Source organism: Rhinolophus hipposideros (genome assembly GCF_964194185.1).
Source record: "Rhinolophus hipposideros genome assembly, chromosome: 14".
In the NCBI taxonomy this organism is placed as follows: Eukaryota; Metazoa; Chordata; class Mammalia; order Chiroptera; family Rhinolophidae; genus Rhinolophus; species Rhinolophus hipposideros.
In genome coordinates, this window is record NC_138060.1 from 62,354,609 (window position 1) to 62,381,919 (window position 27,311).

At 56.7% G+C, this 27,311-nt stretch overlaps 1 protein-coding gene across 7 annotated transcripts; it reads left to right on the plus strand.

The window, feature by feature from the left end:
* The first annotated feature begins 478 nt into the window (after positions 1 to 478).
* On the plus strand, positions 479 to 27,035 carry MAPKAPK3 (MAPK activated protein kinase 3). 7 transcript variants are annotated; one of them, XM_081072206.1, is made up of 11 exons: positions 479 to 621; positions 892 to 1,168; positions 18,478 to 18,617; positions 19,826 to 19,890; positions 20,349 to 20,428; positions 22,195 to 22,339; positions 23,508 to 23,583; positions 23,922 to 24,046; positions 24,487 to 24,572; positions 24,831 to 24,911; positions 25,614 to 27,035. In XM_081072206.1, the coding sequence occupies exons 2-11, from the start codon at positions 944 to 946 to the stop codon at positions 25,764 to 25,766; spliced, it is 1,176 nt and encodes a 391-aa protein (XP_080928332.1). In that variant the 5' UTR covers positions 479 to 621; positions 892 to 943; the 3' UTR covers positions 25,767 to 27,035. The 7 variants fall into 7 exon arrangements, with proteins under 7 accessions (XP_080928332.1, XP_080928331.1, XP_080928334.1 ...); XM_081072205.1 differs by having other exon boundaries at positions 490 to 636; XM_081072208.1 differs by having other exon boundaries at positions 490 to 636; positions 22,216 to 22,339.
* Positions 27,036 to 27,311: the final 276 nt, after the last annotated feature.

Below are 27,311 nucleotides of genomic sequence, written 5' to 3' on the forward strand. Positions count from 1 at the left end.
AGCAGGAGATGCACAGAGCGCAGAAACGCCAATGCTGGAGAGACGCTCTGAACCACCAGGGACTAGAGAGATGCAAATCACAACGAAATGACATTTCATTAGGAATGTTGGCAAAAATTAAGACTTCAGGTACGCTGGCGGTTGGTCACCGATAAGAAAGTCGCAAGCTTTACAATCCTTACTGGAGGGCCGCCTGCAGAGAAAACACCCGATTCAAGCGGCTACCTGAGGCTCTTAGAGAAACAAGACTTCCTGAGCTGTCACTTTGTAGGTCGCTAGTGAAATCCGGGCCCCGCTGTGTTCGCACGACGGTCGCCCTGCACCGCCGCGGGAGCCTTAGAGGTTGAGGGCCCCCTGTGGAAGCCACGCCCCTATTTACGTCTGTCCCGGCTCTGGGGCGGGGTCTGCGTAGGGCTCCCGCCCCGCCCGGTCCTGCCGGGGCGCGCCTGGCCCTTTAAGCCTGACCCAGCCCGGCCCCAAGTCGTGGACGCGCGGGGGAGGTGGTGCGGTCACGTGGGCCGCCGACGGCGCGATCGGGGCTCTGGGCGCTGGTGTCCTCCGGCCCTCGCTGCCGCCGCCCCTTCCCCTCGCCCGCGCCGCCGCCAGGTGTGTTGCCGTCAGGTACGCCCTCGCCAGGTACGTCCTCATTGGGCCCCCTCAGCCGCCTGCTCCCGGGACCTCGCTGCCACTCTGGCCAGGCCCCTTCCCCTCATGATTGGTGCCCGGGCGGCACTCGCTCGTGCCTCGCTGCCCGACCGCTGCTCCCTGCCTCGCGTCTGTACTCTCGGGCAGTTCGCCCCGCGTTCCCAGCGCTGTCCGCAGCCTGCAGCCCAGTCTGGGTCCGGCGCCCCAAGGAGCCTGGGCGGAACTCACTCTTCCCCTCTCCCCCAGGTGGCACTGGACGCGCCAGGCTGGGGCCGCATCTGAGCGCCCCACGGGGGCTATGGATGGCGAGACAGCAGAGGAACAGGGGGGCCCCGTGTCCCTGCCAAGTGCACCTTGCGGACCCGGCTCAGCTGGTGCTCCGGCCCAAGGGGGGCGGCAGGAGCCCAAGAAGTACGCAGTGACTGATGACTACCAGTTGTCCAAGCAGGTGCTGGGCCTGGGTGTGAACGGCAAAGTGCTGGAGTGCTTCCACCGGCGCACCGGGCAGAAGTGTGCCATGAAGGTCAGTGACCCCTCACTGCCGCCTGGGTGACTTGGTGGGCCCGACAGCAGACTCCTGTGGCCGCACAGGATAGGCAGGGCCCCTGCTAAGCTTGTTATGCTCAGCGTCATGCTTCATACTCATACTCCTCTGTAAAGTCAGGCTTCTAGACGGGGAAGTCTGCTTTATAGATGGGGAAACTGAGGCTTAGCCTAGCTAAACTCAGGGACTTCCAGGGAGCAAAGGGTGGAGTCTGTATGGGTAGAGCCGGCTGTACCCGGAAGTATGGAAGGCGTGGCTCCTGACTGGGGATCTCGCTGGGCCTATGTGTTCCCACCTAAGGGGGGGCCCTTCTTCCATGAGAAGCTCTTCTGACTCAAATGGGTATGAATTTCCCTGTGCCTGAGGCCAAGTCACCACCAAAGCTTGGGGTGGGGCTACTTTCTCCTGTGGCCTCTGCCTGCCTGGGCAAGAGTGGTGGGAGCCTTCCAAGACTCACTGGTGGGCAAGGCTGATGCCCATCGCATCCGTGGGCAGCAGGCTGCTGATGGGCTCCAGCTGAGTCACCGGCCCCATGTTGAAAGGGACAAGCACTGCTTCATGCCTGACCCACCCTGGTTCCTGGGCAGAGCGTGGGCCAGTCATGTAGCCATGTCACCCCATAGGCTCCCTGGAAGCCTGGCTAACACCTCACTGATACAGGTGGAATCCATAGAGTTCTGTGGGTGGCTGATTTAGCCATGTAGTTCTGGCTTAAGGCACTTAGTTCTGGGCCCAGGACTCTGCCCCATGCCCAGAATCCCTTAAATCTGGGAACTCCACTAAACTGCAGCTTGTGCCAGTGGCAACCTGAACAGGTAGAGTGTGGCAATGAAGGTGGCCCCTTGTTTTACAGACATTGCAATTATGAGCCTGAGCTCAGAGTCCTGCAGAAATGGCTCTCAACTCTGGCCTGCCTTTGCCAGCTCTGTGACTCTGGACTAGATTCTGGACTCTTGAAACCAAATTTCTGCCTCTATTCAGGGGAGATGCAGCAATTGATGCGAGCTTAATGAGATGATGTGTGTAGAATAATTGGTGTGGAGCCTGTCGCAGAGGCGACAGGACTTACTTAGGGTACAGGGGCTGCAAGTGTCTGACAGGGACCCGGGCTCCGCTCCCTGTGTCTTCCCAGGGCCACTAGGGCTGATAGAGGGGTCATTTCCTTAGGGTGGTCTTGGAGGGGATAGTGAGGATGAGTGCGGAGGAAGCTCAGGGCTGGGCTAGTGAGGCCAGTCTCAGGCACGGCTTCTTGCCTACTAACCAATCAGTAAAGTGGAGTTGGGGGCCTTTTCAGAACCCCAGGCAAAGAATTCTTTCAGGGAAAAGATGGCTCTTCTGAGGGGTGATAGGGTCAGGGGGTGAGAAGTGCACATTTTCACCCTCTCCCTCAGTACCGTCTTAGCCCTTTCACCTGTGCTAGTGTCAGGGGGCAGACTGCGTGGGCAAGGGGCCGCCTGAGGCCAGAAAACCTCTTCTTAATGCCAAAGTGTTGGCTCTGTGAGTGAGTGCTGAGCTCTGACCAGCCCCATTGCTGTTCCAGGTGCCGTGAGCAAGGCAGGTGTGCAGTAGGTGGCTTCAGTTTGAGGGCCAGGTAGCACTAGCTTTAAGCAGGCTGGGCCTAGGTCCTTCCCCATAGGTGCTGTGTGAGACAAGTGACTTGGGGGGACTTCTGACTGCAGCACCTCAATGCTTCTCCTTGAATGTGGGGCCTCAATGCTTTTTCTGTTCTGGACTGGGAACTGGGGTGGGCCTAGAACAGATTCCCCTACTTTTAGACTTTAGACTTTATGGGTACGCATGGCTAGGGCTATTGCCCTGGGACCTTCAGGACCTGGCCCTAAGTTGGCTCTCAAGGGGAACGTGGATTAGATTTGGACCTTCCTGTTCTTGCCCCCTAACACCCCCACTGCGTGACCAACCCTGGAAGTCCTTCCCCAGCTCGCAGGTCCTTACATTTTTCTGTGGCTCAGCCTCCTGTACTGTGAGTGGTGGTTCTAGCCTTGAGGGGGGAGGTGGCATTTTTCTGCTTACAGCCTCTACCCCTTTCCCAGGAAGGCCAGGATGTGGGGACCTCAAAACATGGATAGGCCTGGGCTCAGGGAACTCAGCCACTCCACGATTGGGTCTCAGCCCTCTCTCTGCCTCGCCCTTTCCCCAGCTTTCCAGGTCAGCTCAGGTGGTGGCCCTGGGCTGTGTCTTTCTGCCTCCCTGGACCTACATCCCAGTTTCCCAGGCTGGCCTGCCCTCATCTTGTACCCTGGACTTGTCCAGGCCATCTCTGCCCTTCTTGGTGGTCCAGGCCTAGTGCCCTGGCCTCTCTCCATGCCTATCCTCTTGGCCTTGTTGCCCAAGATGGCAGATAGTGCTTAGCATGAAGCCTGGAATGCAGTAGGCATTCATGAAACAGGAAGAGCTGTGGTCGCTGTCCCTGTAGCTGTTGCTATTCTGTGGAGGCCCTAGAGAAGCAGGCTCCTCCTTCCCAGGGACCTGGGCCTCTTCCCCTTTCCCTTAGCCCCTAACCGCTGGCTTGGTCCATCTTGGCCTTTTTCACAATCAGCAGCTCCCTCCCAAGGCCAGCTTCTTCAGCTAGTGCAGTCATGCCATTCCCCATTCCACCCTGAACACTTGGCAAGAACTGGAGCACTGCCTGCCGAGTATGGGGGCCGGGGACTGCCTCTTCCTGGCCTCTTCCTTGTGCCCCTACCAGGCCTAACTGGTTAATTGGCACCCCTCAGCTTTACTTCTAACTGGGCACAGCCCTGCAGATCGGCCCCTCATCAGTCACCTCACCACATCTGAGACCCAGCCCCTCAATCCTAATCACGTATATGAAAATTGGGACCTTGAGTTAGTGATCAGAAGTCATGTGGCTTGATTGGGATGGGAGATTATAGCAGAGGCCAGAATCCTTTCTTCTCCTAACTTCCTGCCCAGCGCACATGTGGTTCTCAGTCTTGTGGCAGGCAGAAGTGACCCTGGTACTTAGATAAATAAAAGCAACAAAAGGCCTTGAGGAGACAGAGGGGTTCAGTATGTGGGAGGAGAGGTAGTCTTCTTTCTTGTCTTTGGGCTCTGGGGCTGGGGGCCCTCCCCTCTGACCACTGGAGCATACTGGAGGCCCTCAGGGTTCCCAGTGCCCTCCCCTTCCTTTCTTTGTCAAAGAGAGCAGAGTGGTGGGTGCCGGACACCATGCCCAGGAGATCTCTGCATTGCTCCATGGGTGGGGTTGGCCTGTTGGAGCTGGTGCTGCGGAGCTGGATTTGAGGCTGGGTGGGGCTGCCTGGCAGCCTTTCTCGTTTGGCAGTTGCCACCCCCTCACCTACCATCTCCAGACTGGTCAGATCAGCCTCTGTGGGGCCACTTGCTACTGAGGCTACGTATCAGGAAGCATGTGGAGGGGTTGGGGGCCCTGTACAAGAATCCCCAGTAGTGTTTTCACTGTACCCCAGCTTCTCCCCAGGTTGTCTCTCTACCGGAAGGAGAGAACCTGAGGCCCTCAGGTACTTCCACCTGGATGGAGCCTCCTGAACTGCTGGGAGGAGGCAATTTGCTTTTTAAACAAGGATCCTAGGGAGGGCGTCAAACCCTAAGAAATGCAAACAGTGGAATTTCCCAGGGGAGATGGATTGTTTCGAGGTGCTTCACACCTTGCCTTGGTGGCCTTGCTCTCAGCTTTGGAAGCTGCTCTCTCAGCTTACAGTCAGGGGCCCCTCCCCTGGGCACAGCTGGTGAGTGGCAGGGCTGGGATTTGAGTCTACACAGTTTGGGGTCAGAATCTTAGCATCTAAGTCATTTCATCATGCCTCATGCAAGCTCATGGGGACATGGGAAGGTCTCTGAGACTTGGCCCCTGGAAGGATGCTGGCACTGTCCTCCATGGCTCCCTGGCAGCCCGAGGTGGACCCCAAGTGCTGCTCTGGTGTTTGCCTACATCTCCTCCATATACAGGACTCTATGCCTGTGAATGGACAGATGGTAATCCCACAGGCCAGCCCACAAGGACCATGATGGCTGCGGGGCCCCCTCAGAAAGATTGTGTCGTTCCTCCCAAGCCTTGTGAGTCCAGAGTGCCCAGGCAGGAAGTCAGGTTGGTGAGTGGGTGAGAGGAAACTGTGTCAGGGCCAGGCCAGCCGGGGAGGCCTCCTGGAAGAGCTTGCTTGTTTTAATTCAGGTCTCTTGTCTGAGAAGGATGTGGGTGACAGAGGAGGCCAGAGTGTATGACAACATGCCCAGCGTGCACTGCTCAGTGCCTGCTGTGGGGTACCACTTCCCCACTCACAGTCCTATGCCCTGGCAGGATGTGGCTGGTCTCAGCGGGGCTGGCGTCCAGACCCTCACAAACCCTGGGTTGCCGTGGAGGGACGGAAGGGCTCTGTAGAAGAAGCGGCATTTGTGGCGGGCCTTGAAGGATGAGGACAAAAGGTTGGCTGTGACACTCCCTCGGCATTTGCCCACACCTCAGATTCATACCTCACCCCACGGGAGGCCTCTGTCTTTGGTGGAAGCTGTTTTCCTACTTGGATCCCTCATCTTCCTGGCAAGACCTCCAGGGAGAGGGACGTTCCCAGCACACCTGTCCATAAGTGTGCACCAAGCCATTCCTGCATGGCTGGGTCTGCTGCGCTTAGGACGGTATGACCATGGCTCCCATGGGCTCCTACATTTTCCCAGGACGTTCGTTCTGCGGGCCCCTCTCCCATCTGTTTGAGATCTTGTGTGGCCCCACATGAGAGGCTGCCTGGGGTGGAGAGAGGAGCTGGGCTCTGGGCTCGAAATTCTTCCTGCCACTTTCTCCCCATGTTACCTTGGACAAAAGGCAGTTTTGGAATCTTCTGCAAACCAGCGTCTTTGTGGTGCAGTGAACTCTGGGTTTGAGCACGTGGTGGGAAGCAGTCTTGGTGGCCGGAATTACCCCCATGTTCTTGCTATGAGATAGCACCCAGCAGACACCTTCTGGCAGAGCTCTCATCTGGGGTTGTCTGGTACATTATTGGCCTTTATGAGGACTCATGTATGCTCACCCTGCACCTGGGGAAGCCAGCCCCTTGGGGTGGGAATGAATGGTGTGAAAGGAACTCTGGGTTCTGGGCTCCTCCCCAGCCTCCCACCTTTTTGGAACTAAGTGGATTAGGGCCTGTGTAATTGTCATGAAAATCCTGGGGTGGGAGCTATGGGGGGTTTGCTCAGAGCAGGGGCATGAGGCAGCTGTTTGGCAGGACACGGAGCCTCAGAGGCCCTTCAGCGCTGGACAGGCCTGAGATGATGAGAGTATTGGTTGTGGGTTTGGTATTAAGGTTTCCTTTTCCTTTAGGGCTTGTTCCTGCTGCTTTTTCTTTGTGGTGCTTTCTCCGTATCATTCTGTCTTCTCTGTTTCCGTGTCCTGCTTGTTTCTTCTTTCTCAGCTCTGTTTCTCCTGCTGTCATTCAGTCCCTCCCCTCTTGGGCCTCGCCACTCTGTCTGTCTCATGGTTTCGGACTTGGCTGGGCCTCTTGCTGCAGCCTGCAGGCCGAGGGCAGGCAGAGGACAGATGGGGGCTGGTCAGGTCCTGATACTTGCCGTAGTCACCCAAAGTGTGGGGGTGGCGAGGACAGGAAGGAGGAGCTCCTGGCTGTGCCCACGCCACTCACAATGTCCCCTCCCGCTGCTGGCCTTCACCAGATGCTGGTGACTTTGGCAGCCGGAACAGTGGAGTCAGGAGCTTATGGGCCAAGCTTGTAATCAGAGGCGTCCCCTGTGGAGTGTGGGAAGTCAGCTTTGCTATGGCCTCTGCTGCCGGGTCTCCTTTTATGGCTCAATGGTCTGAGACTTTTGCTTGGGACAGTGGGGTGAGAGCAGGAGCATTATGGCTCCCAAGAATTTCCTAGCTGAAGTTGGGGAGAGAGAGGGCTGGGGTCTGACCCGAGCCGGAGCCTCAGAGCCAGCTGGAGAAACCTGTGGAGGGGCTGGGAGGGCTTGGGACGTGAAGTGCAACCTGCCTCTGCCTTACAGGGCACAGCTGAGTGAGCGTTGCCTCTGTACTAGCTGGCGTGAGCACCTCAGAGCAGCCGACTCCCGCCTGCACCCGACTTCTCACCTCAGTGAAGCTCAGAGGCTGTTTTCAGGCATGTGAAGGGTCAGGGCCTTGACCTGCCACACACATCGCCCTATTCCTAAGGATGCAGCCTCCATGAGGGGCTCATAGTTTGTTCTGTAGGTTGGAGAAGAGAGCACCCCCACACCCCTTGAGTGCTTCCTACATGCTAAACACAAGCACAGCAGAGGCTAAGAATGGGTTGTCACCCCCATGTCACGGATGCAGAGAGTGAGGTTCAGAACGGCAAAGTAACTCACTCAGGGGGTCACAGAGCAGGGACATGCCCCGGCTGGGCTGGAACCCCGGCCTGCTTGGCAGCCAAGTCATGGCTGTCAGCCGTCCGTCCCTGTGTGCCAGGCTCAGCTGGGGTCAGGAGCTGGGCTTCCCCAGGCCGCAGTCTGTCCATCTGTAAGAGGAGGGGCTGGGCACTCTGCTTGACAAGGGTCCCCCTTCTGGCTGTGAAGACCCTGGCAGTGATGTGAGCAGTACAGGCCGGGGGTACGGCCCACCTTGACTCCTGCTGGGGCTGCTCTTGTAAGTAGATGGGCAGCATGGAGACCGGTGAGAGGGTGTCCCCAGATGCCTCTCCTAGGCCTGCTAGCAAATGGGGTTGCCAGGGGAATGGTCAGCTGTGGTGACACCATCAGCAGGGTCTGTGCTCTGCTACGGACAGGAGCTCTGTGGTATGACTCAGGTTTGAAGACCCCTCTTCACTGTAGTCCATGGCTCTGTTAAATCCTTGTGCCAGAGTGCGTTTTCACCCTACGAAGGCCTGAGAGAGGGGGCATGAGTCCTTGCAGCCCATTCCCAAGGCAAGAGTGTCTCTCAGAGCTGCCTGGGCGCCACGCTGGTCTCCCAGAGGGCAGGGCCTTCCTCTCTCTCCTGCTCCCCCTTCCTCATGGCTATGGCTCCATAGCACGATCAGAGACCAGGAAAGTTTCCCAGGAGCTGGCTGGGTGTTGGACCCCTGAGAGCTTTCTAGATGAACAGGAGCAGAAGAGAGAGTGGGCAGGGGCCGAGGGAGGCTGGGAGCCAGTGCCCGTGCCTCCCCTGGGAGGAGCCTGAGTAGGGCTATAGCTGCCTGTGCTCAGCCAGGCCTGTGTGTGGAGCTGCAGGGCCGCGGATGAAGCCAAGGGCAGTGGGAAAGATGCCTGCAGATCTGCTGTTGGCTTTGGGAAGAGCAGGTCTGGGGCATGGAGTCAGAGGGTAGTCCTGCCTCTGGGGGTGGTCCCGTCCATGGGGGCGTGGTCCCTTCCATGGGGGCGTGGTCCCGTCCATGGGGGCGTGGTCCCATCCATGGAGGGGGGTGGTCAGTCCTTGGGGGGGTGGTCCCGTCCATCTTCCCCATGCACTACTTCTTATTCCTCTGTTGTTTTAGTGATATTGCCTCCAGATGAGAGAGACCAGCTATCATTCGTTTGACAGCTAGAGGGTGTTGGGGCCGCTCTCTCCAGAGCTGGCCAGAGGCATGGACTGCTGGGTACCTCAGCAGGGTTCCCCTCGGCATGGCGTCACCTGCCTGCGTTGCACCCTGCTTAGGGAAGATGGGCACTGCCCTCTGTAGCCCTGGACAGGCTCTACAGGCGTATGTAGCACAGTTGGCCAGTTGGGGACACAGACTCTGTGGCCAAGGTGAGGTCCCTTCATGATGAGGGACCACTAAAGGGGCATTATTTCTGAGATTAGAATAATGCACTTGTGTTTGCTAAAATTTTCCAGTCTTGTGATGAAAATGTCCTATTTTTATTTTGTTATAGAAGGAATAGAACCATGGTAATTGGTTTCACCAATTATGTAGCTGATTTTGACAGAAAAATCCTTTCTTTCTCTAGGAAGTTAAAGGGGAATAATCGAACCTGGCCCCTCTGAGTATACCGCCAGGGGGCTTACGCTGGTGTGGCCTCGCAGCCCTCCAGGAAGGCTGTGGGCAGAATGCTGGGGTCCGGCACCGGTCTGGGGCAGAGGGAGCCCTGGTCCTGACGCTTCCTCAGTGTGCAGCCTCCAGCAGAGGGGGAGCCCGTAGTTCTCTCTGGGCCTCTTTCCCCACCAGTGAGGCAGATGCTTAGTCCCAGACCTGTGTGCTCCTCTCCGCCATTGCCACGTGTGAAGAGTTCATGTCCATTTCACAGATGGGGAGGTGGGGATCAGGGAGGTTAAGCGACTGGCCCAGGGTCACCACACCCTTTGCATAAGGGGACATTGTTCAAAAAAATGCGTGGAGGAGTTGAGGGGTGTGGAGGTGACTGCCACCTCACAAAGTGAGGATATCTGCCCAAGTTGACAGCTGGGTTATTCCCTGGCTTGGGTCCCCAGCCTTGTTTCAGCCTTGCTTCCCACATGCCAGGGTCCCTCCCCTGAGATCAGCCTACCACCCTCTCCCCACCTTGGGGTCTGCCCCTCCTTGCTGCGCCTTTTACAACAAAACAGGATCCATAGACCCTTGGTTCTTGATCCACTTTTGCAAAATCCAGTCCAGCCCTGCCCCTCTCCTGATCTGAGACCATTTTCTGTGACCTGCTGGATCGGAGGGGGTCTGCCTCCCCTGGGTCCCAGAGGCTACACCTGGAGTTCCCCAAATTCTGGAGAACAGGGAGGTGAAGGCCACCTCAGGGTAGACCCAGGGGAATCCTGAAGCCATGCAAACCCCAAAGCCCATTTTCACTCAGTATATATGTGGCAGTGTGCTAATCTGAGCTCTTTGTGTATTCTCATTCTATTCTCTGGTCACCTGGGAAGGTGAGTGTTGTCACTGTTCCCATTTTCCACATTGGGCCGGTGAGGCTCAGAGAGGTTGAGTGGACTGTCCAAAGCCACAGACAAGTGGAGGATGAAACTGGCCTCTGCATCTGGCATCCAGGTCTGTCTGACCAGGAGCCCTGTGGCCACGTCGTCCCTGTGCACGTGGTCCCTGGCCTGGGGCAGTGGGACCCCTGGGTCTGCCCCAACTAGCACTCATATTCCTGCTGTCCTCCTCCCTCCCTGCCTGGAAGCCCAGCTCAGCTCCCTCTTTCTGGAAGCACTCTTCCTCCCCCCCGCACCCCTTACCCCTCCCTAGACCTGGCACTTCTGCCTTTGTTTCCAGGTTGTCTGTGGCTCGTGGGCAGCAGATACATGGAGGCCACCAAAATTTAGCGAATTGAAGGAGTCTTGTGTTCCTGCAACTTGACAATTTTAAAATGTGTGTTGGCTGTCCTGTTGGCAGAGCTTCCTGAGAAGACAGTGGGCTTGGAGCCTCAGCTACTCCCTCCCCTCCCAGGACTCTGGTGGGCGGTAGTCAGGGAGGCTCCCAGGCTCTCAGCCGATCCTCTGCTACCCCCTGCAATCAGATACCCAGGCCTGGGCCTCGGAGGGGAGCAGCTGGGTTCTCTCAGGAGAGGCTGGCCTGCCCCATCTTGCCTGCTCTGCCAGCTTTTGGCTCTAGATGGAAAGGAGAAGGAGAGAAGGATCCAGGACCAGTTCCCTAGGCCCTCTGTCCTCATCAGGCATCCTAATTGCAGTGACTCATCTGCAGATTCCAAAATCCTGAGGACAGAGCACCTGTGGCAGGCAGGGCCAGTAAATGTTCGCAGGAGTCTGGAAGGGGTCCGTAAAATGGGCAGGCCTCCCTGGGCATGAGGGTTGAGTCCTGGTTCCTGAAGGACTTCCAGACTTGGAGGTGGCCTTTGTGGGCCATGTGACTCAGAGAAGCCAAAAACGTCCCTGCGCCTCAGTCTCCTGGGCTGTAAACAGCGGTTAACAATGCAGTTGTTGAAAGGCAAGAGCTGGTGGGTGCACCATGCCTGGTCCATGGCAGGGCCACCAGGAACGTCCACCACTGCTGTAAGAACCACCAAGTGGCAGAGCCTGCTCTCAGCCCGGAGCTGTGGGGCCGAGCAACACATATAAAGGGGGCACAGCAACTGTCTGTGTGGTCCCCATAGCCTAGAAGCCAGCAGGTCTGGGTTCAAGTCTTGACTCTCACTACTCAGCTGTGTGACTTCCGGCAAGTCACTTAAGCTCTCAGAGTCACAGCTTTCCTACAAGTGAAAGGCTGATGTTGGTTCTTAGGATACGGCGAGCGCTGACTGAATGGCGTGGTATCTGGGACCAAGCGCTGTGGCCAACACGGCACTGGCTGAGCGCCAGGGAGAGACCGTCACACGGATCTGAAGTGTGAGCACCCCGCTGGGGCCCGGCACTTGGGGTCAGTAGCCTCTGTGAGCCGACCTCCCTGGAACTCAGCCTCTGAGGTGGAGGACAGGACATGGTCAGAACTCAATGAGGTGAGGTCGGATCTGGCAGGAGGCCAGCTCATCCACAGCTGCAAAATTGGTTCCATTAGCTCCCGTAATGAGCTAGGAAAGCCAGGAAAATTAGTGTGTGAGAGAATAACGGCACACGTCTGAGGCTTTAATTGGAAACTAGGGCTGAAATGTTAGATTTGACACTCGGCAGGCAGCTCTCCAAAGGCACTAGTCCCCTTGTGGGAGGGCGGGAGGTTGAAGGCCGTGGGAGGACGGTGGGGGGGAGTGGGGAGGGACCACTTGGGCTTTATAAAGATGATACCGAGGCCTTACAGAGAAAACTCCTGCTTCTGAACCCTGAACTCTGAACCTGAGGTCAGTCTATATTGTCCCTTCCCCGGGGCTAAGGCCTCTGCCGAGTGGGCAGAGCCGCCAGCTGGGGAGGGAGGGTCACACTGGCTGGCCAGGGGCCAGGGTGAAGTGTGTTAATCACCCTCGCTGGTGCTGACAGCACAAGGCAGGGGTGCTCTCAACAACCGGCTGGAAAATGAATCCTGCTACTCCAGTGGTAGCTCATAAAATTAGTGCTATGTCCCCATGGGAAAATAATCCTAAGTAGCCACAGAACTGGGAGCCAGAAGGGACCTTAGACATGGCTGAGTTGAAAGTGCTTGTCAAGGAGGGAGTAGTAGGTTCAAAGTGTGTTTCTTACCCCTAACTTCCCTCTGTGGAGGGTGACGTTCCCTGCAATGAAAACAAAAGAGTTTTCCTGTAACACCTTGTTCAATTCTGCTGCCTGAGTGGCCTTGAACGTGTGCGCTGCTGTGTCTGCCCTTGCCTGAGGCTGCCAGGGGACCGCCAAGGTGGGAGAGAAGGTGTCAGGGGACATACCAGCCCTTCCTGCCTCTCTTTTCCATTCCCAAGCCCAGAACTAAGCTGGAATCTCAAGCAAGTGAAGGGCCTGCTGATGGGATCTCAGCGCTCCTGGCGGGCGTGCCTGGCTACATGCTACGTGCTGGTCCCAGTCCTATGGGCATCCAGATTAGATGTGGCCATTGGACTCTTGTATCTTCTTGCAAAATGATTGCAGAAGGCATTGCCAGGATGTTATATTCTCCCTTTATATAAGGTCTGATACAAAATTCCTTTAAGAATTTGGTCTTGGAAAAAGTTCAGTGAATTCTGCTGGGACGATCAAAGCAGGGCCTACCTGGTTTCCTTCTTTGCCAAGACACCCAGGAAGCTCAGAATTAAAATGTGTGCTTGGTGACAGTTATGAAGCTTACATGGGTTTCTGGTGCATTTATCTTTCTCTTCATTCTAAAGAGAATCTGACCTTTTTGGTTTTATTTGGCTTCTATCAGGCTGCAGAATTATAAATGCCTGACATCCTGTTGTCAATGAACAGGGCAATGGAAACAATGGGACTTGTAGTGGCCCACAGGGCAGTGAAACGCAGTGGGTCCCTCGCCTCCAGGAGGTTCCCTTTGCTGTAGGGATGATGTCTCTCAGACTATGGATTGTCTGAAACCCAACACTCATGTTTCTTAAATTGCCAGTGCCTCACTGATGGGAGATTGCAAGCTAGCTGTCTTCCCCCGGAAGGAGTGGGTGTTACGGCAGAGCAGCTTGGTCCGGCCTGTTAAGTGGCTGGGAGTGTAGAGGTTAGGGTGGGGTGGGGGTCGCTACTTATCCAGGCTGGTGGCCTTGGGGCCTCCTGTGTGGGAGACAGATGGAGCTACTGTGAGCACTTTTACCTGAGAAGAGCCCAGCCCTGGGTGAGCTGGATGTGGACACTGGATACGTAGGTGGGCATATGGGCCTGGGTAGGTGGTCCTTCCTGGTCTGGGGGATGGCTGGAGAAGGCTGTTGGGGGCTGGTCCCAAGGCTTCATAGAGTCGCTGCAGGCATCCGAGCTCTAGAGAGGCAGCCAGGGTGCTTTTACAGCTCTGGGCAGCAGAAGTGATGGGCCTCAGTGGGAATGAGATCTGAGTGGAGGGGTCTGGCCCTGGTCACCCGCTGAGGCAAGGCTGTCACTGGTTGAAACAGCAAGACACCCCTCCCCCCACCCTGTATGTCTTGGGCACCTCTCTGTGCCCAATTCTCTGCTAGGCATTTCAGAGAAATAGAAAATATTGGATGAATAAACGGACAGATGGATGGGTCCCACTCTCTGGGGGTTCAAAGTCAACATTGCAGAGGCTGGAGACTCATGCGTACCCACGGCCCCTCCCCACACACATCCTTCTTGTTCTCTATACCAGTATACACCCATGCACGCACCCCTCTATGTGCACATGCCTGTGTTCCCATGTGCACACATACCCACACCCCTGCTGGTGCACACACCCATACTCCTATGTGCATATTTATTTCAGAACAAGTTTCCCGAGTCTTGCAAGCTGTACTCTTGGCCAGTGTTCTCCAACTTGGGGCCAACCCCTCCTCTCATTTCCCCTCAGGGAAGGGCTGTCTGGATCCCGTTCTGGCCTTGCCACCTCCAGTGGGGTGGCCCCAGGGCAATGACGTCATCCTTCTGAGTCTCTCTTTCCTCAATCTGGCAATTGGGGCTGATGGTCCCTGCCCTGCTTGCCTCATAGGGTGGCAGAGAGTGTTTTGTAAACTGCACGTTTCCCAAATAATCAAATGCTGCTGTGGTTTTCCCGGCTCCTGAACTGAAGAATTCCTCCAACTACTGTCGTGGTTGTAGTAAGCACTGGCTTGGTCCTTGGGTGGGAAGGGGCACAGCGGGAGGTGGAGAGGAGGCCTGGTCAGTTCTGAGGCTCCCTCCCATTCCACCTGGTGATGCTGGAAGGGCATCGGCCCCTCTGCCCTCAACCTTTTCTGGGCTCCACTGTCTGGTGGGGTTGGCAGGGGTCTCAGCCATCCGTCTGCAGTGGGGGGTGGGGGCAGGGAAGATAATTTGGCAAAGGAGAGTGAGGGGAGAAGGGAGGTGGAAACCACTTGGTCAAAGCCTGACGCTAGAACAGTGTCCTTTGTTCAAGTAAATGTCATCTCACATTCTATGCTAGTCTCACTTCAGTGGGACCCACACCTCAGGTACAGCTAGGAGCCCCTTCCTTGGGAGAAAGCTGGCATTTCACCTCCAGTGTGTGTGGGGTTCCTGTTAGGTGCTAGCTGAAGCTGTGGAGATTGCCCAGGAGCCACCACAGACCCTCCAGCTTTGGTGGACCCTGGGGGAAGCCCAGGGGATATAAGATGGGAATGAAAGAAGTGTGGGGGTCTGTTTGGTTGACAGAGGCCACTCTGTCTTCTTTTCTTCCAAGCTGGGACTGGGGACCAAGATATCAGGTGACTCCCATTGGGTTCAGGCACTTGTATATGGGGTCCATGGAGACCCAGGGGCGGCTCCTTGGGGGCAGGAATGTGGGAGTAGGGCTACAGTATGTACTTTGCAAGGTGCCCCTGACCAGAGGTCCCCCTCCCCCTAATCTAGCCCAACCCTTGCAGCTTAACACTGGGGAAACAGAGGCCCCGAGAAGCAAAGGACTGGCCCAAGGGCACCCTGAGAACAGGAGTAGATCCTCGGCCTCCTGTCTGCTAGCCCTGTGCTCATTCCCGTACCTGGGAAGATGGGGCTGTTCCTTGGGGACACCTATGAAGGCGAGTGTGGACTCATGTCACTGCATGAATGAAGCCAACTAGTAGCAATGGAGTTGTGAGCTGGAGCAGTCAGGATGGGCTCCTTAGAAGAGGAGGTAAAGTCTGGTTCACCAGAGAGGTTGACTGGGGTACGGTGAGGAGCAAGTTTGGCCACCTTGTCGTGTGTCTCATTTGTTGAGCCTTCCTGGGTCCTCCTCAATTTCGTCTTACTCTGTTCTCATAATGGGTTGTTAAGGTTTCTACCCCTCACCCCTAGTTTATAGATTTGGTCACTAAATCTACAAATATTATGTGAGCCAGTGCTCTGTGCTAGGCCGTGTACCCCAGTACTGGGACTCACAAGTGACCCACTGGGCAGACTGGCCCTGCCCTGGTGGGCTCACAGTCTGAATAAGGAGGCAGCAGGGTGATGGCCTACCTGGGGAAACAGGATCTGGGGCCAGTTACTTCCCCTCTCTGTGCCTCAATTTCTCAGCTAAAGAATGGTGATAATGAAATCTCGTCTAATATTTATAAAGTGCTCAGAACAGAGCCAGGCACGTTGAAACTGCAGTGTGTGTGTGTGTGTGTGTGTGTGTGTGTGTGTGTGTGTGTTTGATTAAAGAGTTATCAAAAAGAATAAGCTAATCGTAGGTTGTGAGCAAGAGCTACACAAAAGGTAAAAAGCGTGACGAGGGCGGAGCTTTCTGGAGAGCTGGAAGTGTTTTCTGTCTTGATGAGGGTATGGGTTCCAGGGGTACGTGCCATTGTGAAAACTCATTGAACTGGGCTCTTGAGATCTGTTTGTTTTATTGTATGTAAAGCATGCCTCAATAAACAAAGCACATATATAAAGAAAGAAAAGTAAAGCATGGAGAGAGAACGAGGGACCCTTGAAGTCCTCTTTACATAGGGTCATTAGGGAGGGTTTCTGAGAAGAGGTGACAATGGCGGCATTCCTGGAAGAGGGAGGCTCTGGCTCTGGGGAAGAAAGGTGAGGAAACTGAGGCTCTAAGAGGTTGGGACCACACTCAGGATCAACTGTAAGGATCAAGAGTGACAGCCCAGGAGATATCTTGGCTGCTGGGCATGGGGAGGGCCCATGGACCTGTAGAGAGGCCGGGGGGGCATTCATTGTGTTTTCTGAGGCAGCCCTCTCCCCGCTCCTGTGCCTGTTCTCAGGGCCTTGGCACTCAGAGAAGGACTATTTTCATCCGTGTGGGAAATGAACTCCCAAGTATGTACCGAGTGGGGTGGGAGGCATGGAGAGGCTCCAGCTCGGGGCAGCTGTGCCTGCTCTCCACCTCAGGTGCAGGCCCCAGCCTGAGGCTCTCTGTCCCCTCTGCCTCCCACACCGCCCGGCTCCACCCCACCCCCTCCCCGTGCCCACGCTCCAGGGAGGGACCCCCCAGCTTAATCTGACCTGTCTCTATCTTCTAGCTGCTTCCTGCTTGGTGGGAGGTACAGAGGCAAAAACCATTGGGGGAGGTGCTGGGAGGACTTTGCAGAGGACGAGACATCTGAACTGAATCCAGAAGTTTCCTCAAGAGGAAGAGCTGACCCGCTGGAGAAGGAGATGGGGCAAGGGTACCTGTGGCATGGGTGTGGACTTGAGAGAGTCAGGCCTGTTTGGGACCAGCAAGCACGTGGTTCTGGCCGAACAGAAAGTGTTTGGGGGCCGGAAGTAGCAGGAACAAGGTGGGAGGGGAAGGCAAGCATCCATGCCAGGAGAAGAGGTGGCTTTTATCTAGAGGATGGAGGTGGGAGGGACTTAAAAGGGGGGGATAAGCGAAGGGCCACAGAGGGAGAGGTAAAGGCTAAGGATGACACTGAAAGTGTTGCAGCTATGGCCTTGGGATTCTCTGAGAGGAGACAGGGGACTTTGGTGTAGGGGGGAAATGCCTGAAGCAAGGCACAGTGAGGAGGGGCTCCCTTCAGGACAGGGTCAGGTCAGGCTGGGGGCAGGGAGAAGTGTTAGGAGGCCAAGCAGAAAAGGGGTGCAGAGAGGACAGAGCAGGGAGGGAGGGTGGCACACCTTGTGTCCTTTGGCTAAGGACTGGGGTACCCTTCGCGAGAGCCACCTCAAAAAATGGGGGGCAAGCCGATGTGGTGAGTGGGGTGACTGAGCTTCTACCCCCAGCACTGTGAGCAAGAAGCTGGTGTACAGGAGCTGTGTGGGCATGGAATTGAGGGGCGTTATGGGAGCCAAAGGCAGCAGGAGCAAGTGATCCATGGTGTCCAGGCTGGGAGTGTCTGCCCACAGCAGCCTCTGTGCACACCCCCATCCTGGACTGGGCAGTGGAGCAGGGACCCCAGAGCCTGTGAGAGCTCGCCCAGCTCCCTGCACTCCCAGGCTGGGGCAGCAAATGCGGAACCCACTGCCTTCTTCCCCGCTCCAGTTTCTCTTTGCCTAGAGAGCTTGGGCCCAGAGCCTGTCCCACACAGCACCTGGCAGAGGAGGAAACCAAGGCCAGGGTAGCCCAGGGTCCTGTGGGGGTTGAGCAGGATGGAGCTGACGTGAGTCCCAGTCTTGGCTTCGCACCCTAGTCCCTCAGCCCTGCTCAGCTAGAACACAAATGTGGCTGGGCCTCTGCACCGCAGCCCTGCCAGGGGAGGGCTTGTCCCTGTTCTCTCCTTTCTGGGCCATCTCCCCCAGCAGGCTGACTACTTCTTCTCCCCCTACACCAGGACCTTGCGCATTTCCGGTGATTGGCCTTAGGGGTGGCAGCCGTAGCCTAGGGCTCAGTTAACCTGAGCAGGGATGCTGGCACCGCCCACTTACTGCCTGCCTTGCTGTGATGTATCCTGTGGGAATGACTCTGGTATTACTCCATTTCATAGAGTTGTGGGCTGTGGTTTGGAGCTGTGACTGTTTGCCTGAGTACACAATGAGTTGGAAGAATTCAGCCCCAAAGCCAGACATCACCCCACCAGGCTGTCACCTCCCTCAACGAGGGTCCTCCTTGCCCCCAGACTCTATTTCTGGATCCACAACCCTCGTGCCATCCCGTTGTAAAAATGAGGCTCAAGGGAGGCGTGCCGCCTGCTCTGGGGTCCCACAGCTGATGTGTGATTGGACTACAAAACCCACTCCACTTGCTGCCCCAAGAAGGGAAGCAGGGACTTCTGTGGCCTCGGAGCCCTTCTAAGCTGTCAGCCACCCCCCAGGGCCTTGAGCTGCCAGCCAAGCTGCTTGAGGCTGACCGTCAATCAAGTCCAGAGGCTCATTGGACCACATATCAGGGAAACCGACTCCAATCCCCATTCTGCCCTTCATGCCCTGGGCGACCTTGGGCAGGTCACAGGCCCCTCGGAGCGTACGTGTCCTTCTCTGCACAGTGCGGGTGGCGGCTGCGAGCCTGACGTTTTCTCTGACCACCTGCCCCCAGCTCCTGTATGACAGCCCCAAGGCCCGGCAGGAGGTGGAGCACCATTGGCAGGCCTCGGGCGGCCCCCACATCGTGCGCATCCTGGACGTATACGAGAACATGCATCATGGCCGACGCTGTCTCCTCATCATCATGGAATGGTATGCTGGCCACCGGCCTCGGCACCTCATCGGTACCCCTGTGGCCCCCAGCCTCTGCCATTCTTCTGGAGGCCCTCTCTGTTCTTCAGATAGCAGCTCTAGCATGCACCCTGGCCCCTGAGAAGTAGTGGAGGGCACAGCTGTGGGGCCTGCCCAGGAGCTGTGCGGCTGCCACAAGGCCATTCCCACAGGCTGGGAGAAAACGACAGGGCCTCTAAGGTGGCCTCCCTGCAAGTGCTTTCCACTCTGTGAGGAGGGGCTAGAAGAGATGTCAGAGAAGGCCACCAAGCCTGAACGTGGGTGATGGGGGAGAGGTTTGGGGAAGAGCAGGACACAGACCGGCCCCTCAGCTTTCTCCTTCCTACCCAGGGTACGCCCCCGGGTCTCCCCAGATGCCGGGTCATCAGGGCCCAGCACCAGGAGCCAGCTGCCTCCTCCACCCAGGGCTTCCCTACTAGCACTACGGCTCAGCCCTAGCCTCCCTCAGGCCCTGGGCACATGTCTTGGCCCCCAGTGCCTCCCCATCTGCCTTTGGGGTCTCCCCTCACCCTACAGGTTACCAGCTCTTGAGTCAGATTTGGGGTTTAGATCCTGGCTCTGCCACACACCAGCTGTGTGACCTTGGGCAGCTTTTAACCTCTCTGAGTCTCTGTGACTCCCATGTAAACTGTGGAGGGAGATTTTAATATAGTGTTCGCCCTGTACACTACTCCCTTCCAAGTACTCCATGTGTATTACTGGTTCAGTCTTCACAACTCTGTGAGTTTTGTGCTATAATCCCTGTTTTACAAAAGAGGAAGTTGAGGCACAGAGAGGTGAAGGGACTAGCCCAATGTCACACAGCAATGCATGCATTAGGTACTCAGAAAACAGTGGTCATGATAATAATTGACATGCCTCATTTGTGGAAACTGAGCCTTGGATGGGGGTGGGGCTACACAAGTCTCAGCCACGTGGGGGCAGTGCCACTGGGCATAGGAGGTCTCCCTGGAGAGAACCTGAGCCCACCACCCTCCCCTAGTTCTAAGAGTTCAGTTCAACCCACCCAAGCTGACAACCCACCATGCTCTAGGCTGTACAAGGCATGGGGAGGCTGGCAGTGACTGTTCCCCAGGGGAAGAGCAGCGGGGTGTGGGCCCATGACTCGGGGCAGAGGCAGGCTGACACTGGAATCGCCCCCTCCTGCTAACGGTCACTCTCTCTTACAGTATGGAAGGTGGTGAGCTGTTCAGCAGGATTCAGGAGCGTGGCGACCAGGCTTTCACTGAGAGAGGTACGTGAGTGCAGCTGGACCATAGGGGGGGATTCGGACTGCGATGCGTCACATAGGATTGCTGTGCGATGCTGGGCAAGGCCTTGCTCCTCTCTGTGCCTCGGTCTCCCCAGCTGAACAAGAGAGGGCGAGAAAGAGGGTGCCTTCCCCAAGGAGTTCTGTGAGTCTGTAGTGCCTTGTCGGAGATGGGCTGTCTGGGGTCTTGGGATAGAGGCCTCCAAGCTCTGGTGCCCACCTGCAGCTGACCTGGGGAGAGGTAGCCCAGGCCTGGGGACAGAGGTCCAGGTGGGCTGGGGCATCTCCAGGGGAAATTAGAGTGACTGGGGTAGGGTATGGAATGGGGGTCCTGGGTGGCAAGAGTGCCTTCACCATTTTGTGCTGTCCTGGGGGAAAATAGGGTGAGGGCCCCGCTGCCTGACCTCTGACTGGCATCACGCACCCTTCTGCTGTGTCTGCAGAAGCTGCAGAGATCATGCGTGATATTGGCACTGCCATCCAGTTCCTGCACAGCCAGAATATCGCCCACCGAGATGTCAAGGTGAGGCTCCAGGACCCAGGTTGGGGGACCAGGGGAGGGAGTGCCAGCTACAACCCCCAATGGCTCCAGGCACCCACTTGATGGAGGCCAAGTTCCTTCAAGGCCTCTGCCCCCTGGCCCACGCTGGTCTTCATAGCCTCTTCTCCCTTGGTTCCAGCATAGTCATGCTGCTGTAGCAAGATGGGTCTCCTCAAGTCCTTCAAACTGTGTAACCCCAGTGGCTGTAAGAATAGCTGAGTGCCTACCTCAAGCTAGTAGGGCCTGGCAAGCATCTTGTTTAACCGTCACCCAACACTGTGAGCTGGATGCCATTGCCCATTTGACAGATGAGAAAACTGAGGCTCAGATTAACTGTCTTGTCCAAGGCTACGCAGTTGCCGCACTGGGGTCACTCGTTTGTTTGTTCATTCAGCAAGGATTTTTGTGAACCCGTAATGTGCTGGGCCTCAGGCAGCGACTGCCTGACACCATTGGGGCTTCTGTGTAGTAACAGCCCTAGTTTCTGCCCTCTGACCCCAGCCTTCAGGGAAAGAAGCCATCTGCTGGGAGGCAAGGAAGAAGGCGCTGAGGCCAGCCAGTTGCAGGGCCTGCTTGCCCTTTCTGTGGATGGGCTTCACAGACATGCTGGCGGCTCGGCTCTCCCAATTTCCTGTCCAGCGAAAACTAGATCTTAGAGGTCGTCAGGATCAACAGGATGAAATGCAACCTGAGGCAGCCCTGCATACGCATGCACAAACACATGCACGCATGCAAGCACGCACATGCCGGCACCATCAGAGCGTAATCCACACGTCCTGAGCCCTCTGCCCAGGCCAAGAGCGTTAGCCACTGAGGCTTATTTACTCCCGAGACTGGGCCGAGGAGAGCCGTGGGTCCAGCTGCTGCAACAGGGCCTTCCTCTGGCCGAGTACTGCCAGTCCATACAGTTACCGTTGGGTTCTGGGTACACATGCAGCCCTGACAGGCTCACCTTCTGAACTCTGGCTTTATTTTGGCCCTGGCTTCCTTCTTGCCCAAGGGGAGAACAGTCTTCCGCAGAGGATGTTCCCTTATATAGATGAAACCTACTTCCCCGTTTTTATCCCAGTCCAAAGTCGGATCATCTCAATAGAACCTGAGAAATAGCTTTCACTGACTTCAAACTGGAACTTTATCTAACACCCCATCCTTCTACCCCTGCTCTGGTTGAGGGTCCCTCTGCTTTTCTTCGTGGACCTAGGTCTTACGATTCATTGAAAACCAGCTTTAAGGCTGCCTCCTCCATGCAGACCTCCCCACTGCCCTCATCCCTCAGGCCTCTGTGCTCTGCAACTGGAAAGAACTGTCTCTGTGCAGCTCCGGGGGCCTAAGCAGTAGAAGCCTTCTCCCTGAGCAACCTCAGGTGGGACTGCCCTGCCGGCTTCATGCTGGGCTGGGTACAGGGCGTGCGCTGGGTAACACTGGCTCGTGAGCAGCCTCATTCAAACATTTCATGGCAGCGGCACCGACTCAGGCTCAGAAGTTGCGGCTCTCTATGGCACTTGGTTATTCACAACCTTGGCTGAACTCCTGCCTTGGTGTCCCCTCTGCCTGCCAAAGGAGGTGTCATCTCCCAGCCACCTTGGTCTTCTCTGTATTTGGCCCATGTTGTTAGTGGCCAAGGCCCAGGTCTTTTTAATGAGATGGACCTGCCTCTTACCTGCATTGATTGGGATGAGAGAGGGAGGAAGTGTGGCTGAGAATCACCTTGGGACTCTGTCCGGACTTGGTGCCTAACTCCAGACCAGTGTTTTCTTTTTCTGGTCCAGCCTGAAAACCTGCTCTACACGTCCAAGGAGAAAGACTCAGTGCTCAAGCTCACTGACTTTGGCTTTGCCAAGGAGACCACCCAGAATGCCCTACAGACCCCCTGCTACACTCCCTATTATGTAGGTGAGTCCTTGGGACATGGTGTGGCCCTCCCTACCCCCACTGGACCCTGCGGTGGTGTGGGGCTGCCAGTGGGTTGCAGAAGTCAAAGGGTTAAAGCCCAGTAAGAAGGGAGGGGGGATTCTGTCTATATGGAGGCGGTGATGTGGGGGGCCGGAGGCTGCAAAAATATTCTCTCAAACTTCAGCTTCTGCTTTTGAAAATAGATCCAGGAAAATTCTGGCTGTGGCCTGTGAGCTGAATGACATCACAGCAGCTCTAAATATATATGTGATAAAAGGCTGCCATCAGCTCTGGACGGAGCCCAACCGCGCTTGTTTTTCTCCAGTTCTTATCTTCCTGGGATTCATATTCAGAAAGTGGGCAGGCCTTTCCTCCTCCATGAGACGGACGTAGGGCACCAGTCACCTGCCTTGTAGGAGACGGTCCCTTGGGCCAGGGCATGGATGGGACCTGGGGGCGTGCACACACTCATGCTTCCTGGAAAAGCTCCTCACTCCCCTGTGAATAGGCAGAGCCCAGATTTAGAAAAGGCTCTGCTGAAAGTGCCCCTTACGTGAGAGTGGGGTGATGACTCCTCTCTCAGGAGAGGCCTCCAAGAGCTGCGTACGGGGAGAAAGTCCCCCGAGACTGATGAAATGGTACTGTTATCAGGATGTGTTTTGCCATATTTTAACTTAGAAATCTTCTGGCCCTGTCATCTCAGTGCACAGGTGGGAAGACCGAGGCCTCATGGGATGGTAGCCAAGCAGACAGTGGAACCCAGAGCCCTGGCCCTGGTCCCTCGTTGCCGGTGACCTAGGCTATGCATTCAGAGAGGCAGGGGTCACAGGACAGTTGGTGGGCTGAGGCCCTCTCGCCTGTGGCAGGAGCCCCCCAGTCCCAGACAAGACTTCTCTCTTCTCCTTCCTCACCAAGGCTGAGACTGGCCCAGAGTTCCTAGGAGGCTGTCATTCCTTATGCCCCAGCCTAAAAGCGGGTTGATTTTTTCTGGGGGCTGCTTTTCCTCCCCCAACTTCATACGCATGCTGCCTTCCCAGAAGGTGCCAGACAGCAGTTCTGCTCTGCCCCAGCCCAGGTACCTGCTCCCCACCTTGCCCAGGCTTAGGCTCCCGCCTGGGCTCCAAGACCCTTGCGGCTGAGAGCCCGCCTGTGCCCTCTGCCTTGGTAGCTCCTGAGGTCTTGGGTCCAGAGAAGTATGACAAATCGTGTGACATGTGGTCCCTGGGCGTCATCATGTACATTCTGTGAGTACCACTGCCTCCACCTCCGGCACCGCCCCCCACATGGACCCTCAGTACCACTCTGTCCCCCCACATGCCCTTGGTGAGTGCTTGAGCGGCTCACTCCTCGTGCAGACTGCCCTTCCCTTCTGGTTGTGGGACGCCCTTCCTTCAGGCTGCCTGAAGGCCTCCCCATGCCAAGGGGCAGATGGCGTTCCTGGGATGAGCCTGGGGGACCAGAGGCCGGTATTGTTGCCATGGTGTCTGGTTGCCTGTCCCCCAGTCAGGGACTTGGGGACGAGGAAGGCTCTGCTCTGGCGTGGACCCCACACCTGTGCTCAGTGCTCTCTGCCTTCCCCCAGGCTGTGCGGTTTCCCGCCCTTCTACTCCAACACGGGCCAGGCCATCTCCCCAGGAATGAAGAGGAGGATCCGTCTGGGCCAGTATGGCTTCCCCAACCCCGAGTGGTTGGAGGTCTCTGAGGATGGTGAGTGAACTCTGCGCTGGACCCCGTCACCCTTCGCTCTGGGAGGTACCACTTTGGTGTCAGACTGACCTGTGTTCAAGTCCTGGCTCCCCCACATCCCAGCTGTGTGGCCCTAGGCAAGTCACGTACCTTTTGGTACCTCACTTTCTATATCTGCCAAATGAGCTCAAAATTTGCCTCCTCCGAACTTTCTCTAACGCCCTATCTCTCCTTCGTATTTTCCCTTTGGGGGCCACAGACAAGTCCGCCCCGTAGCAGTTATCTGTTTGCTGCTTAACGGATGACCCCAAACACTTAGAGGCTTACAATAAGCAGTTATGAGGTCACTGTTTCTGTGAGTTAGGAATTTGGGGGCACATGCAGAGCGTGTGGTCTATGGGGAGCAGTGGGGTACTGGCTCCGAGGAACTCTGTACCTCAGCACCCTCGTCTGGTCCCTAGCCAAGCAGCTGATCCGCCTCTTGCTGAAGACAGACCCCACAGAGCGGCTGACCATTACGCAGTTTATGAACCATCCCTGGATCAATGTGAGTGTCTTCTCGTCCTGTGGCCGGCAGGGTGGCGAGCAGGGCTGCCGGGTAGGATGGCCGAGGCCCTGGAGGCCTTGGCATGGGCCACAGATGTGTGGCAGTGCCCCCTTTATAACCTGACTGCTAGTCAGGCTCCTCAGCTCCCTGAGCCTCGGTTTCCCCATCTGAGACTGGAAGAAAGGGGGTGGGGTGGGGGAGCCAGTGCTGTTCCAGGTGCCTGCAGGTTCTAATCAGAGGGCTTGGGGCGCCTTCCAGCAATCCATGGTGGTGCCACAGACCCCACTCCATACGGCGCGAGTGCTGCAGGAGGACAAAGACCACTGGGACGAAGTCAAGGTGCGTGCACTGGCCTCAGTCTCCCTGCAGGGGCCAGGGTTTGGAAAAGGGCCTCCAGGGTGGTGGCTACTCAGAGCCTGGGTCTTTGTGCCCTGCCCCGTGCCTGGAGCACAGGCTGTCAGTGACTGTACCAGTGGTCCAAGCGTGGCACACAGAGCATTGGCTGCACTCCCCCCTTCTGGGTGGTGCTCCTGGCTCACTGCCTCAAAAAAGGGGGGCGTTGGGCCAGGGGCTCAGTGAAGGGGCTTTGGCCCCAAGCTTTGGCCATAACCTGTTTTATAATCCACATATTTGGGAGGGTGCTCAGCCCGGGTTTACACTCAGCAGAGGCCAGGTTTGAGAATGTGGGCAGCAACTCAGAGCCCCACGGCACCCAGGGCACAATCTTCAGGCCCCAATGCCCTGGGTGCCCAGCAAGATGACGTTCCCTGCAGGCCTTGTGGTTCTGAGCAGGTGACAGTGGTCCAGGTCCCTGTCCTACCTTGGTGTGGTCGCAGGGAGTCATTAGGGCACTTTGTGTGCCTTAGCGGATAAGCTTGGTGTCAACCACAAAGGACTGTAGGGAAGAGTGTGTGATCTGGGCACAGTACTAGATGCTCGAGCAGCAAAAGTTGGCACTGCCATCCCTGACGTTATTAAGGGGCTGCCCAGGCAGCAGGGTGATGGCTCTCGAGGTCAGTACATCCTGACATCTGTCCCCAGGAGGAGATGACCAGTGCCCTGGCCACCATGCGGGTGGACTACGATCAGGTGAAGATCAAGGACCTGAAGACGTCTAACAACCGGCTCCTCAACAAGCGGAGAAAGAAGCAGGCAGGCGGCTCCTCGGCCTCACAGGGCTGCAGCAACCAGTAGCTCGTGGGCTCCTGGAGGAGCCGGGCCTCTCAGCCCAGGGACACACTGGGGTGGGCTGAGGCCCTGACCCACAGGGCCCAGCGTCATTTTCTTTTTTTAACAAAAGAACTGTTTTATTGTGTTTTAATTTGTCACTTGGAACTTCAGGATGGGAGACTGTGACCCTACACCTCCTTCAGAGCCCCAGCTCAGGCTCAGGCCACAGAGAGGGGCCAGTGCTTGGGGGCTAGGGAGCCACCTGCTACAGCTGCAGTGCCTTTGCCCAGAGTGTCCTGAGAGTGGGACTCTGTCCCGCCCTTGGGCATGGCCTTAGACTTTGGGCCTCTGGGAGTTGTGGCTGGGCTTCCCTCCTTCCATGGAGACACCCCCCTGTAGGGTGGGCAGATGGGCCTATCCTTGGGGAAGGCATCTGGCCATTGGTTACCATGGTGACCAGGGACAGAGTTGCTGCCTGTGAATGCTGAGTGAGCAACGGAGGGAGAAGAGGCAATTGAGTGTCCGCCTTGGCCTTCTTACAGAGGCTGGTCTTTCTCCCACCGCTCAGGCTCAGCCCTCTTGGGTCTCCTTGGGGCCACAGGGTCAGTCTGCCTGCCTCTCGGGGTGGTCCAGGTCTGTCCTGCTGCAATCCCGTCCCACAGGGCCATTGGCGCCCTCCCTCCACGGTTCCTGGGCCCAGCCCTTCTGTTACTATGCCCTACCCAAAGAGTGGCCTCTCATCTCAACTGAGGGTGGAAGGTATTTTTAACCCTTTTCTACTTTGGAAAATGTCACTGTGACAAAAGTCAGTACAGTTCCCCTGCCCCCACCTGCTCACCAGATCCCAGGCAGGAAAACCTCTCTCTGTACTGGTTTGTCCTCCACCCTGTCCTGGTTGATGGCAGAGGCTGTCTCTTGGTGTACTTTTGTGAGAGTAGATGGCTGGGGGCAGGGCCAAGAGGCTCCCGGTTAATCAGGGGTCTCTTTTTATACTCCGAGGCAGTGGAGGGCCTAAGTGACGCTTAGAAGGTCTGTTCCTGGCCTTCGCCCGTGTCAGAGCAGAGAGCATAGCATCCTTTTCTTGCCAGTCCAGGCTTAGCCAGCCCCACACTGCCCAGGGTAGCCTTGGGACGCTGCGCGCCTGATAAGGAGCTCACAAATGCCTGACACCCAGCCTGTTTCCTGGTTTCTGACCCCTTTACTGGCTGGGAAGCCCTAGACCACGTCACAGGGCAACACCGCTGGGTTTTATATCCAGATATTAATAAATACCATTTTGGCATTTTCCCCTGCTTCCTGGGTTTCTCTTTGTCTGTCTGAGTGGACAAAAGTGGCCCAAGGGCAGCTGCTCATACCCACTAGTGATTTTACCCCTACTCGAGAGGGTGCCTCAGGCCTGGTGAACATGCCAGGCTGACTCAAGGGCCACTGTGGCTTCACCAGGAAAGGTCAGAGGAGCTCAGGGATGGCAGCTGCCCCATGGCCCCAGCTCCATGCCACTGCGGTGCACCGTGTGTGTGTGACACCCACCCCCAGCCCCGTATGCGCCAGCGTCTGCCCACAGTGGCC